General features: G+C 35.0%; 1 protein-coding gene across 1 annotated transcript in view; it reads right to left on the reverse strand.

Annotated features, from left to right (window-relative positions):
• Positions 1-985: 985 nt before the first annotated feature.
• The window catches only part of COPB1 (coat protein complex I subunit beta 1), a 64,704-nt gene continuing 52,885 nt past the window's right edge, over positions 986-12,804 (reverse strand). Inside the window, exons 17-22 of the mRNA XM_077114067.1 lie at positions 11,581-11,725; positions 10,114-10,233; positions 7,435-7,580; positions 5,300-5,389; positions 2,216-2,371; positions 986-1,761 (exon numbers count right to left, since the gene is read on the reverse strand). Of these exons, the coding sequence (XP_076970182.1) occupies positions 1,702-1,761; positions 2,216-2,371; positions 5,300-5,389; positions 7,435-7,580; positions 10,114-10,233; positions 11,581-11,725 (717 nt within the window). The 3' untranslated portion in view covers positions 986-1,701. The remainder of the gene's footprint in view (positions 1,762-2,215; positions 2,372-5,299; positions 5,390-7,434; positions 7,581-10,113; positions 10,234-11,580; positions 11,726-12,804) is intronic.

Consider the following 12,804-nt stretch of genomic DNA (forward strand, 5'->3'; position numbering starts at 1 on the left):
AGAATCTTTAATATGCTGATAGGCACTGTGATCCCTAGTACACAACCAGAATGCAGCTTTCCCTAAACTTATTTGACTATGGAATCCTTTTTCTCCCAGAATATCTAATGGCATCTGAGGAAACAAACGTTCAATGGACAGAGTTTGGAAAATTATGTTCTAGGCCACACAAAGATGCATCAGCTCTTCTGCTCTCATCACAAACCTCCCACCCTTTGACTTAGTGCATCAAACTGTGCTCTGGAATTTTAAATTCCCTGTATTCTCCACTTGCAAGGGTTATTCAGTTGTAGAATTCCCGTTTGCCATGCGGGAGACCTGGGTTCAATTCCCAACTCATGTACTTCCCAACACAAACAAACACGCAAAACAAATGAAAAACCAAACCAAACAAAAAAAATTCAACAAATGATGCTGCAATAAGGGAATACACATATGGAAAAAGAATGAAATATGACCCCCGCCATATAGCATACAAAGCAAAAAAAAATTCCCTGTATTCTCTGGTACTTTCTGATTAGAAAAGCAAGTGGCTTCAAAATTTCTGGCATCAATCTCATCACACTTCAAACAAATAATTCTCTATTCTTGAAACAGGAAATGCTGTTTTTTACTCTTTCACACACCTTATCTTTGAACTCATACTGAGTATTACTTGAAGCCTAGAGGGAAGATTAAAAGTATAATAGTTTAATGTTCAGACTTAGCTAAAAGACCAGACTACCTAGATCATCTCGAAGGAAAGCAAAGGACAAAAGGACAGCACAATTAAAGAGACTCCGTGAAACTTGGCTCCAGAAATCTATCAGGAATCAAAATGGCTCAGCCCCAGTGTAAAGAAAAGAGAATGAGGGAGTAAAACATGTAGGCAACATGGAAACGGGAGTTTTCTGAATCCTCAGAAGTTGAATACGTTCTCAGGGCAGATTTAGTAACTGGCTAAAACCAATTTAATTCCTAACATACATAAAAGAAAACCCACAGCTAAATGTGAAAAAATTTTAAATTTATTTTAGATTATCTCCCCCATAACTTTTCATTCCAATTCAGGATAAATAAGAATGGTGTGCTTATTTCAGTCAGGGTTCATAATACTCCTTGAAACTGAAGATGGATCTGTTTCCTCAAGTTATTTTGATACTTACTCCATGGGTCGAAATTCCAGAGAAAAGCCCTTTAGAATCTGATAAAGTATTCTTAGAGATATCAAGAATGGAATATTAAACAAGTAAAAATCAATCAAATAAATTAAGGCCTGTCTTATATCACTGAGTTCTGTAAATTTTCTTAATAAAGTTGAATATATTCACAACTCAAAGTTAAATTCATACAGAAATCTATAATCTAAAAGAAATGTAATACTACATAACTAACATTATGTAATGATACATTTATTTTTATAAAATAACAAAAATTTAACAATAGATTTGTTTATTGTACTGTGAAAATGGCCTTGGTACACGTGAGAAACATTATATATTTTAAGGACAGCATTCAGAATTGTTAAGACAAAAAAGAAACTATAATTTTAAACTCAATCTTGATTTAAGGGAAAGATTATAAATTATTTGCTGGAATGAATTAAGCATGAACTCAGATTCTAAATAACAGAAAGCATGAAAGAGTACAAAAAAATGTTGGAGTCCAATAAGCCCATACCTAAATTTTAACTCTAAAGCTACAAGGGCTTTTTGTTTATCCTTATATACTAGTTTTCTTCTGAGACAAGTTGATTTTATCTCCAAGACTTAAAGCCATTCCCTGTAAAAAAGAATGAAAATGTTTATAACTTTTGAATCTATGTGCAACTTGACAAATAACTACATCTTAACTAAGCCCCCATTCAATGTTATCACATCAACAGTGAAACTAAGGAACTACAAAACAGACTCAACAAAATATTACTTAGTAGGTTATATACTTTTAGTGTTAGAGTATACAAATAGCCATTAGATTTATATCTTGGATTTTTAAAAACTCTGGGGAACCCATTTCACAAACATTCCATGGGAGTCAATCTGGTTTTAAGTAAATAACTGAGAAAATTATATTTTCTTCAGAGAATACTATTTAAAATATGTATATATAAATATATGCATCTAATGCACAAAACACTAATGTAACAGAGGATAATACAGATAGAAAATAAGAAAGACATAAATTATTCCATACTTTGGTCAATTCAGAGATGCTCTCCAAGAAAAACAATTGTTACCTGACTCTTTGCACGAATTCTTATGTGGCCAGTAACAGGGGCCTCTGGTCCCTGGTGAATTGGCTTCTCAATGCTGACATTTGCAAGTGCATCTTCTCCAAATATAGAACGGGCATAGAGGTTGGCCGCCATAAAGCCACAGTAGCCAGAAAGGGCCTGGAAGAAGTGTGTGATAACGTCAATATTTTATTAGACAACAACACATGGGCAAGATCAAAAAGTACGGATGAATTATCACTAAAAATAGTACTTGTCATTGTGATGGTGATTATACATCAAATGTAAGTTTGTCAAAACTCAAAGAACAAGTAAAAAGTGTGATTTTAACTGTGTTAATATGTCAATAAACCTAACAAGAGAATTATTTATCCCAATTTGTATTTATATATTCTCTGTTCGTTTACCTGTTTGACTGCTTTCTGCATCAGATCTTAAGCCCCCTGAATGAAGAGGCAATTTTAATTTTGTTCATTACTATATACTCAGTAGCTAAGAGTGCCTGGCATATAACAGGGCCTCAGTATTTGTTGAATAAATTAATGTATGAATTAAAGCAGATCCTCCTGTCAGGTGCCCATGCATTCATGCACCAACCTGTTGACCCCCGCACCCCAAACCCCTGCCCCACACAAGTGCACACCCATGCCCTACCCACCAGCACAAGTGCCCTGCTCCCATACCTGACAGGTGCTCACATGCACATTTATGCTACACAGCCCCATGCATGCATCCTGCCACAACCCTACACCAAGCACTGGCACCAGGGTCCCGCCCACGCGACATCATCTGCCCCTGACCTACTTTCACAGCCCCCTGTGACCTGTGCCCTGTCCCTATACACTAACACATCTGCATCCTGGGTCCCCTGGACCCCTCTCCCTGCGCAAGGACATACCTGTGCCCTGCCCTCTTTGTGCCGTGATCTCTGTACCACCTACCCTACACCCTGATACCCATCCCACGCTCCACATGCCCGCCCACATCCTGCCTGTGCACCAACCCCTGTGCTTCCACACAGCTCCCACCTGCATCTGCCTCCCACCATGCCCAACCTCTGTGTCTCCCATGCTGCATTCTGCTTCCATGCTCCAAGGCCTGCCTGAGCTGCACGCCACCCCCACGGCCCCTGCATGGCATCTCCACAAACCCACACCCCACAACCTATGCTCACAGGCACCAGTGTAGTGTCCATGACGCATGTCTCCACCTGTGCTGCAACCCGTCACCACACTGTTATGCCCCACCCCATGCCCTGCAACCTGTTCCATATCCATCCTGCAAATACAAACTTTAGACTACTGGAGGAAATCAACTTCCAAAGTAACTCTACTAAGATATTTACATGCTTCAAATGCAACAGAAGATCACTAAGCATAGGAAGATGCAGGCAGTTATAGCCCAGCCTGATGATCAAATTAAAACACTGGAGGAGACATAGACTTTGTAAGAACTAATCAAAGATGTTCATACAACTCTACCAAATAAAACCAATGGGATGCTAATGACAAAAAGGAGATCAAGAAGACATTAGAAGAGCATAAAGAGGAATTTGAAGGAATAAATAGAAAAATAGCAGATATCACAGAGATTAAAGATGCTATAGAGCAAATAAAAAGTATACTAGAGATACACAACAGCAGATTTGAAGAGGGAGAAGAAACACTAAGTGAACTAGAGGATAGGACAACTGATTTAAAACACACTAAAGAGGAAACGACAAAAAAGATGGAAAATTTTGAACTGGATTTCAGGAAATGATGGACGAAACAAAGTGTATAAATATAAGAATCATCTGTGTTCCAGAAGGAGAAAGGAAGAATAAAGAGCTAGGAAGATTAGTTGAGGACATAATGGGGGAAAACTTTCCAACCCTTATAAAGGACATAAATATGTAAATCAAAGAAGCCCAATGAACTCCCAATAGAATGAATTAAAACCTACTTGTCTGGCAGAAGACATTCTTTCAATGATAAAATTAATGTTATAATAAAATTTACAAATGAAAAAGTCCCTTTAGAAAAGGCCATGTTTTAATCAAAATCCCATTTTGTAGAGGCAGAATAATCCCTATTCAATACTATATGTTTGAATCTGTAATTAGATAATCTCCCTGGAGATGTAACCCAATCAAGAGTGGCTGCTGAGCTGGATTAGGTGATGACATGTTTCCACCCATTTGGGTGGGTCTTGATTAGTTTCTGGAGTCCTATAAAAGAGGAAACATTTTGGAGACTCAGAAAGAGCAAAGAATGCTGCAGCACCACGAAGCAGAGTCCAACAGCCAGTGCTTTGGAGATGAAGAAGGAAAACACTTCCCAGGGAGCTTCATGAAACAGGAAGCCAGGAGAAGAAGCTAGCAGATGACATCATGTTCCCATGTGCCCTTCCAGATGAGAGAGGAACCCTGACTGTGTCCACCATGTGCCTTTCCAGATGAGAGAGAAACTCTGACTGTGTTTGCCATGTGCCTTTCACTTGAGAGAGAAATCCTGAACTTCAATTGGCCTTCTTGAATCAAGGTATCCTTCTCTGGATGCCTTAGATTGGACATTTCTATAGACTTGTTTTAATTGGGACATTTTCTTGGCCTTAGAACTGTAAACTATAAACTTATTAAATTCCCCCTTTTAAAAGCCATTCTGTTTCTGGTATATTGCATTCCGGCAGCTAGCAAACTAGAACACATGCATACCAGAAAATCATAGTGTACCAACAATTCTGTATTTTACCAGATATATTCTGACCTATAGTCAGAGCCAATAGAAAAGCCATAACCATTTTTAATTCAATAACACAAATAAACTATTTTGGAATAAGTTCAGATTAAAGGGAAAGACAATTGAAAAGAAAAAATGAGGTGGCCTATTCAATTGGGCAACTGCACCAGAAACAAGTAGGCCTTCGTATTCCAGTAGAGAAATAAGGAGATTTAAACATTCTGTGGGATAACTACTTTTAGATACTCCAGAATGACACTGTTTTTCCAAGGCTGAATAACAACAAATATACACTAGAAAAAATATGAGAAAGCCAGGAATCTACCTTATTATTCTCTATCGACTTAAGTTCTTAGTCAAATCTTACCTTCTCTGGAGTGAGGCATTTCATGTTGGTTGACTTCAATATGTGCTGTAAATATTCATTTAAGTCAATTATATTTGTGTTAACTGTCACCTATAGAAAGGACAAAAAAAGTTAAGGAGATTAAAACTCTCACAATGAGAAAATTGTTATTAATTTCTTATCTTGGGGTAAAAGAAAAAAATCCCTGGTATTTCATATTAAGAATCTCCTCCCAACTATTTTTGGGTGGGGTGGACAACAAAAAAGTAAATGACATCTTATACAAACTCCAACAAACAGCAGGTTGGTCAGTACTTTCAGATATAAATAACTTCACAGACAATCAAGAAATATATCGCATACAGAGTATTTATAGAGATTTATAGACAGAGTATAATAAAAATCAAGGCTAGCGCAAGGAACAATTTGAAAAATCAAGAAAACAATTCTATCTGCAATAGTTAATTAAAAGAATATCCAAGGGGCAGGCCACAGTGGCTCAGCAGGCAGGAATGCTTGCTTGCGATGCCTGAGGACCTGGGTTCGATTCCCGGTGCCTGCCCATGTAAAAAAAAAAAAAAAAAAAAAGATATCCAAGGATGTAAAGGGCTTGTACAAAGAAAACTATAAATCAATACTGAAAGAAATTAGAGAAGATCTAAATAATGGAAAGATATTGTATGCTCATGGTTTGAAAGTTTTAATATCATTAATATTATACAAAGCAATTTATAGATTTAATGTAATGCCAACCAAAACTCCAACAGACTCCTTCACATCAAGATCATCACATTCATATGGAAAGGTAAGGGAGCCTGAGTAGCCAAATCCATATTAAAAAAGAACAAAGTTGGAGGACTTAACACTTCCCAACTTGAAACCTTATTACAAAGCTATAGTCATTAAAACAGCATGAATTTTTTACAAGGGTGCCAGGTCTGCTCAGGGAAAGAACAGTCTCTTTTATAAAAGACTTGTGTATCCACATGCAAAAGAACGAAAGTGGAACCCTACCTCACACCATACGTAAAAATTAACTCAAAATGGAACAAAGACATTAATATAAGGATAAAACTATAGAACTGTTAGAAGAAAACATAGGGAAATATCTTCGAAACCTTGCTTTAGGCAACAGATTTTCATGTTACACCAAAAGCACAAAAGAAAAAATAAACTGGACTTAATCAAAATTTAAAACTTTTGTGCATCAAAGGACATTGCCAAGAAAATAAAAAGACAACTAACCAACCGAATAGGAGAAAATATTTGTTAAGAGTTTTAACAGTCAGAAAATATAAAAACTCCTACAACTCAAAAGAAAAAAACCAAGAAGACTGACAACCCAATTAAAAAATGGGCAAAGGACTTGAACAGGCATTCCTCCAAAGAAGAAAAAAAAATGGCCAATAAGCACATGAACAGAAGTTCAGCATCATTACTTATCAAGGGAATGTAAATCAAAACCAAAATAAAATACCACTTCATAATCACTAGAATGGGTATTATTAAACAAACAGAAAATAACTACTGGAAAGGATATGGAGAAATAGAGAACCCTTAGTACATTAATGGTGGGAATATATAATGCTGCAGCTGCTGGTGAAAACAATTTGGTGGCTTCTCAAAAAGTTAAAACATAGAATCACTAATTAAAAAGGGAATAGATAGGAGCAAAGGTGGTTCACTAGTGGGTCTGTAAGTAATATTATCATATTGCATGAACTACTGCAAAGATATGAATCTTGTACAAAGAGTGTATAAGTACAGGGAATAGGGGGAAAACTGCTATTGCATGGTACAATCAAGGCTAGAAGAAACTAAGTTCCTTAGCAGGCCATGACTTTGCAAAGAGTGTTCTGGAGAATGGTTCAATGGTAAATTACTATTCAAACCTAGAAGGGTTGGGATATTGTCTATAATGTCTTGATCAATTAGATTAATTATAAAACTGCTACTCTCACCAGTTTACGGTAGCAACTTACCAAACTTCATGTCTGATTTCCAGCTAGATCTAATTTGCAAGAACAGATATTGAAAGGTTCCTTGCTTTTCATATCTGCCACTTTATAGTGGGATTAATTTTATAAGAGAATCCCTCAAACATTAGCCAAAAAATAGAAAGATAAGGGGTACAAAGAAATCTCTCGTGAACTAACTTTGTTTTCCCATTCAAATTCAGCCCACATCTGACGAAATTCAGCATCAGTGCAAGTTGCAGGCTGGATATAGTCCATGATGTCAATGTGGATATCACTGAGGACCACACAATTTCTGTCACTTGCTGCTCCAGAGACATCATAAACTGTAATACACATATACAAAAAGATCCTTAATCACCAGCAGAAAATTTTAATTTAAAAAGTTTTAGTATTTCCAAATAATAATAATGTAAGCAAATATTCATATAATGCATGGTATGTGCTAGGCTCTATACTAAGTACTTAACAAATATTACCTGTTTAATACTTCCACCAATCCTATGTGATACTATAAGTATTTTCCATCTTACAGATGTGGAAACTAAAGCACAAAGAAGTTAATTAAGTTGCTTGAGACAGGGTTGGATTCCAATTCAGGCACTTTTTTTTTTTTACTGTTTTGTTTTTAAACCAACAGTGGTCACCTATATAGTAGTGGCAGAGTGCTAGGCACTGCACGTGATAAATAAGTAGTACAGTATTCCCAAAGAATGTGCTTAAATAATATTTTTGAATAAATAGTCAATTAATGATGCAAGATTATCTGATTATATGATGTTTCTGCCATTGTAGAAAGGTCCTTCATAATCTGATTGGAACCTACTTTCCTTCTTCTAGCTTCTACCAGCATTTTCCCACCCTACCTTCTTTGAACACAAGATACCAAGAGTAAGTTCTTTTAATTTTCAGCCCCACATCTAAAAATTTTCTGAATTAACTTTCACTTCTTTAACTTTCTTGTCAGACAACTGTTGCGTCCTCTTCAATGTTAAACATTTCCTGCCATCTGTGATCTCCACTTTGGTTCAGGACATCATTCCTTCAATCACCTCTTTCAAATTTTGGTCCTCTGACTGCCCCATTCACTACTGATAGTCTATAAACATATTCTAAGCTCTCTCATCTTAAAAAAAGGAAATCCTATCTCATCCTTGCCTTCTTTTCTGTCTACTGCCCTCTCTCATTTTTCCTAAAGCCAAGATCCTAGAAAGAATATTCTACACTTGTTATTTTTATTTCCTCATCTTCTATTTAGTCTTCAACTCACAACCATTGACTGAGACATGCCACAAGAAATGTTTTAAGACCACCAAATATTAAATCATAAGATATTATTCATATTTCATGTTACTTTATCTTTTTTTCAGCTTTAATTGCTCCCTTGAGGCTTTTTTCTTACTTCTCTAACCCTACTTTAGGTTCCTTTGTAGGTTTCCCCTCCTCCCACGAAGCTTTAAATATTGCTATTCTCCTGGATTTTGTTTTCAATCTCTCCTCTTTTCAATCTCTATGCCCTCTCTGGGTGATTTCCTCCTATGGTTTCACCTGCATGCTGAAGACTTAAATATTTAGCTCTAGTTTAGACCTCTTGTTCAAATTCCAGACTGATATCAAACTATGCTTAGATATTTTCAGAGAATTTAATACTCAACCTATTCAAGATTTAACTTATTGGTCTCTCTCAAATTTGTTCTTCTCTCCTATACGCTATTTTGGTGATTGGCATATATATCAACCTCATAAACCTATTCCAGAATTCTGAGGGTTACTCTAGATACCTCTTCAATCGGTTATCATGTCATGGACATTCATCTCCTTAATATGTGTCATATTCATTCCTTCTTTCTATTCCAACTACTATTGTGGTGGTTCAGGCTCTCTGTCACCTCTCATTTGGCTTACTACAATAGTCTCCTGCTAATTTCCCTGCCTCTTTGAAGTGCCGCCACAGAAATATTTAATCATTTAACTCATTCACGCATAATTCCTCAGTGGCTCCCCATTACACCCAAGATAAAATCCAAATGCCTTAGCACAGCAAGTAAAATGTAGCTCCTGCTAATTTTCCTAACTTCATTATTTTTTTCTACCACCACCCTCCAGCCCACTGTAAAGTCCAGGTGTATCACCCAATGTGCTTTCGTTCCAGCTGCATCTTTGCTTATTTGGAAAATACTTACTGATCTTTCAAAATCTCACTGAACCATTAGCGCCTTCCTGAAGGCTTTTTTAAGCTCCCTCCCCACTTACACCCCTGTGAGAACTAACCAAAACCCTTCAAATAGATGGCCACTTTATCTATTATACTGGCCTTTTCATAGAACATATATATCAGACATATCTATTTTACATATCTATCTTCACCATGGTAGCTAAATCCCTACTACAGAAATTGCTTTTAAAAAAAATGCTTATATATGACTCTGTACAAGTAATTCCTAGGTCTGGAATGCCCTTGTGTACCTGGCAACAAGAACCTAAACAAACTTTTAGACCGAGTTCAAATATACTCCTCTTTATAAATCCTTCTATACTGTTAGCAATTTTTTTCTCTATGATCCTAAAGCTCATGGTTTACAAACTAGTATTTTATCACATCGTAATACAATTATCTTTTTACTTACCTATCTCCTCCTTTCACCTGAGAGTTTCTTGAAGACAGCAACCCTATTTGGTTTGTTTCTATGTCTCCAGAACCTAGTATAATGCTTGATACCATAAAGGTTGTTCCACAAATGATGAATGAATGATTGAATGGATTCAGTTCCTGTCCTCAAGCTACACCACAAACCTATTCATTACAGAAATTCTTCAGTCAGAATATACAAACATCAGACGCTAAAAACAACTCCTTACCTATATTACCAAAAATTATTCCATTTTCTGTTGATGCTACTTTGACATTAGCTTTAATATTTGCAAAATCATGAGGAGCAAGAGTCAAAGGAGATGGCTTTTCTACAAGTTTCAGATCCCCTGGAAAAAAAAAAGAGTTTGAATATAATTAAAAAAAAATTAATTATTAACCTCTCAAACCATAACAACCACAAATGTATGCAGCATAATAGTTTCTGGAAAAATAAAGAACAAGAAAAGGGCTTTGATTCAACTATTATGAGGACAATAAAAAGAAATCATTTAAACAACTTCATTATTCATATCAATAAGTAAATTTCCTTTAAAAAGATAATAATATCTCAGAAGAATTCTACATTTAATCCATGTGCATGTGGGGGTACTTTGGGCATAAAATGTTATATTAATGCCCTAGAAAAATTCCCTAAAGAAACATTTGTATATGTGCACCAAGAGACATACACAAAAATTGATAAATAAATTTTACTACATTCTTTCAGAAGAATTCTACACAGAAAAAAAATTACATCAGTGGATGAATACAGACGTCTCAAAAAAGCCTAACTAAAAATATATACCCCATTACTAAAAAAAAAACCAAAAACACACAATCTGTACAAAGGCTTGTAAATTCTCAAGAGACAGTTCTTTGCGTAGGTCTCATGCTATGCTGAGGAAGAAGGGCAGAAATGTGTTTTTCTTTGATTTCTTGAAATCCCTTAATTCTTGCCTAAATCATATGGAATTGTTAGGGGCACTGTACCATTCCTGTATAAAATTTACATTTACCAACTTCAAAAACAGATGTAGAAGTGGTCCAAGAGAATCTAATTTGTGCTGTCATTAGTAAGAAGAAAAAAGGCATTTCATGTTGCTAAATGTGATAAAGAAGCATTACTTTGGTCCTAGAAGATATGTAACAGTTATGGACTCAAAAAACATCTAGTGCTATAACAAGTCAATTAAAAATATAATTAAGTGAACTACTGAGTAAATCTGTAACTTAAACAGCTCTTATTTACATCTTGAAAAACTCAAATCTGCTACCTTAAGCTCACCGAATAAATCCATCAAAATGTGCCAAGAACATGAGAAAGTCAGATGTCAGAGATTCAGAAAACTGGAGTTGAAAGAGACAAAATGTAAATGTAAAACAAAGCCCTATTCAACATGTCACAAAGGGCTCAAATAATTCTTATATTGAAACTTACTTTATTATTAACTTTCATAACATTAAGTGGAACAAGTTTAGACAATGATTTCCCAAGATTTAGTTTCTGAGGTTATACATCATTCAAGAAATACCTAAGCCACATTGGAGCATAGCATTTCTGCATTTCCAAAAACTACAAATACTAAAGGGAACCTAACCTCAAAGGTATTTTTGAATTGTGCATTTCCCTTAATAATTTGTCATAATGATCTACTATTGTCACAAGATCTTTCCTTTATGGTAGATTTACTTACCTAGAGTAGCTAATTCTAACGTGCAGTTCTGTAAAGTATCACTGGTTTGATTTACAACAAGTACATCCAGGACAATATCATATTGGTTGACATGAACATAAGCTTCTGCATATACAGGATCTGAAAAACCTGTCAACTGGGTGACCTGCCAAACAAAAATAAAGTGATAACCAAATGACTGAGACAATTTAATAAAATATATTCTAGCCAAAGGACTAAGTCTGATATGTAATTAACAGATGTGGTTTAGATTAGACAAGTCATTCTGAGATAGGTATAATAAAATTGTTTTAGAACAGAAGTAGAAACTAAAACTGAGACATTAGAAACAAGTTCTACAGTTAAAAAATTTCTTCAAATTTTATAGAACTTAAAACTTTAATTTATGAAACAGAAAAAAAAAACACAAACCCTCTAATTTAAAAGGTGATATCAGGCATCTATTGTATAAGGATGCTATATATGTTGGTTTTTAAGCTCAGAATCTGGGCAGTTAAAAAGACGCTAAACATGTTTAAGTAAATATACTGAACATTACCCCAACTTAGGAAATGAATGGATTTGGATACATATTCAGATAAATTTCTCAGTATCTAAACTCAGTATTTGCTGTTCAAAATTCAGAAACCAAATAAATTCAAACATATGGTATCCCCTGCTATACAAATTCAGGAACTAAACAGGAAAAAAACACTTGTAATGTTACAGAGATAAAATTTTAAATGTTCCAACTAAAAAAATACAAAATAAAAAGCCCTAAACTATAAAAGTACTTTAAAAACAAATGTTGTTAATAGCAATTCCAATTTTAAGGGAGAGAAAGTGTTTTAGGAGTTCCAATACTGCTACTAAACTCATATTGTAAAACAAAATCAATTTTACTCATCTAACAGATGAAAGGATTATGGCATATTATTGATTTTTAAATTTATATATTTTAAAATAATAGAATCATTTACTTTAAAAGAATAGAATCATTTTCATATTTCAAAAGAACAGAATCAATTTTTTTTCTGTTTTCGTTTTATTTCTTTTTCAGAATAGATGCAAATGTTCCAAGAAATGAAAAAAAAATAGAATCATTTTTCCAGTAAAATCCTATCTAGAACTCAATTATTAAGAATACAATAGTAGAGTTGCTGTGTTTAAAGTAGGAGGAGCTGAGGTCAGGGTGTGTGGAAAGAGTCCAGAACTCTGCATGTTCAGCTTCCCTTTAAAAACTTA

This window comes from Tamandua tetradactyla, chromosome 8 (genome assembly GCF_023851605.1).
Source record: "Tamandua tetradactyla isolate mTamTet1 chromosome 8, mTamTet1.pri, whole genome shotgun sequence".
Classification (NCBI taxonomy): Eukaryota; Metazoa; Chordata; class Mammalia; order Pilosa; family Myrmecophagidae; genus Tamandua; species Tamandua tetradactyla.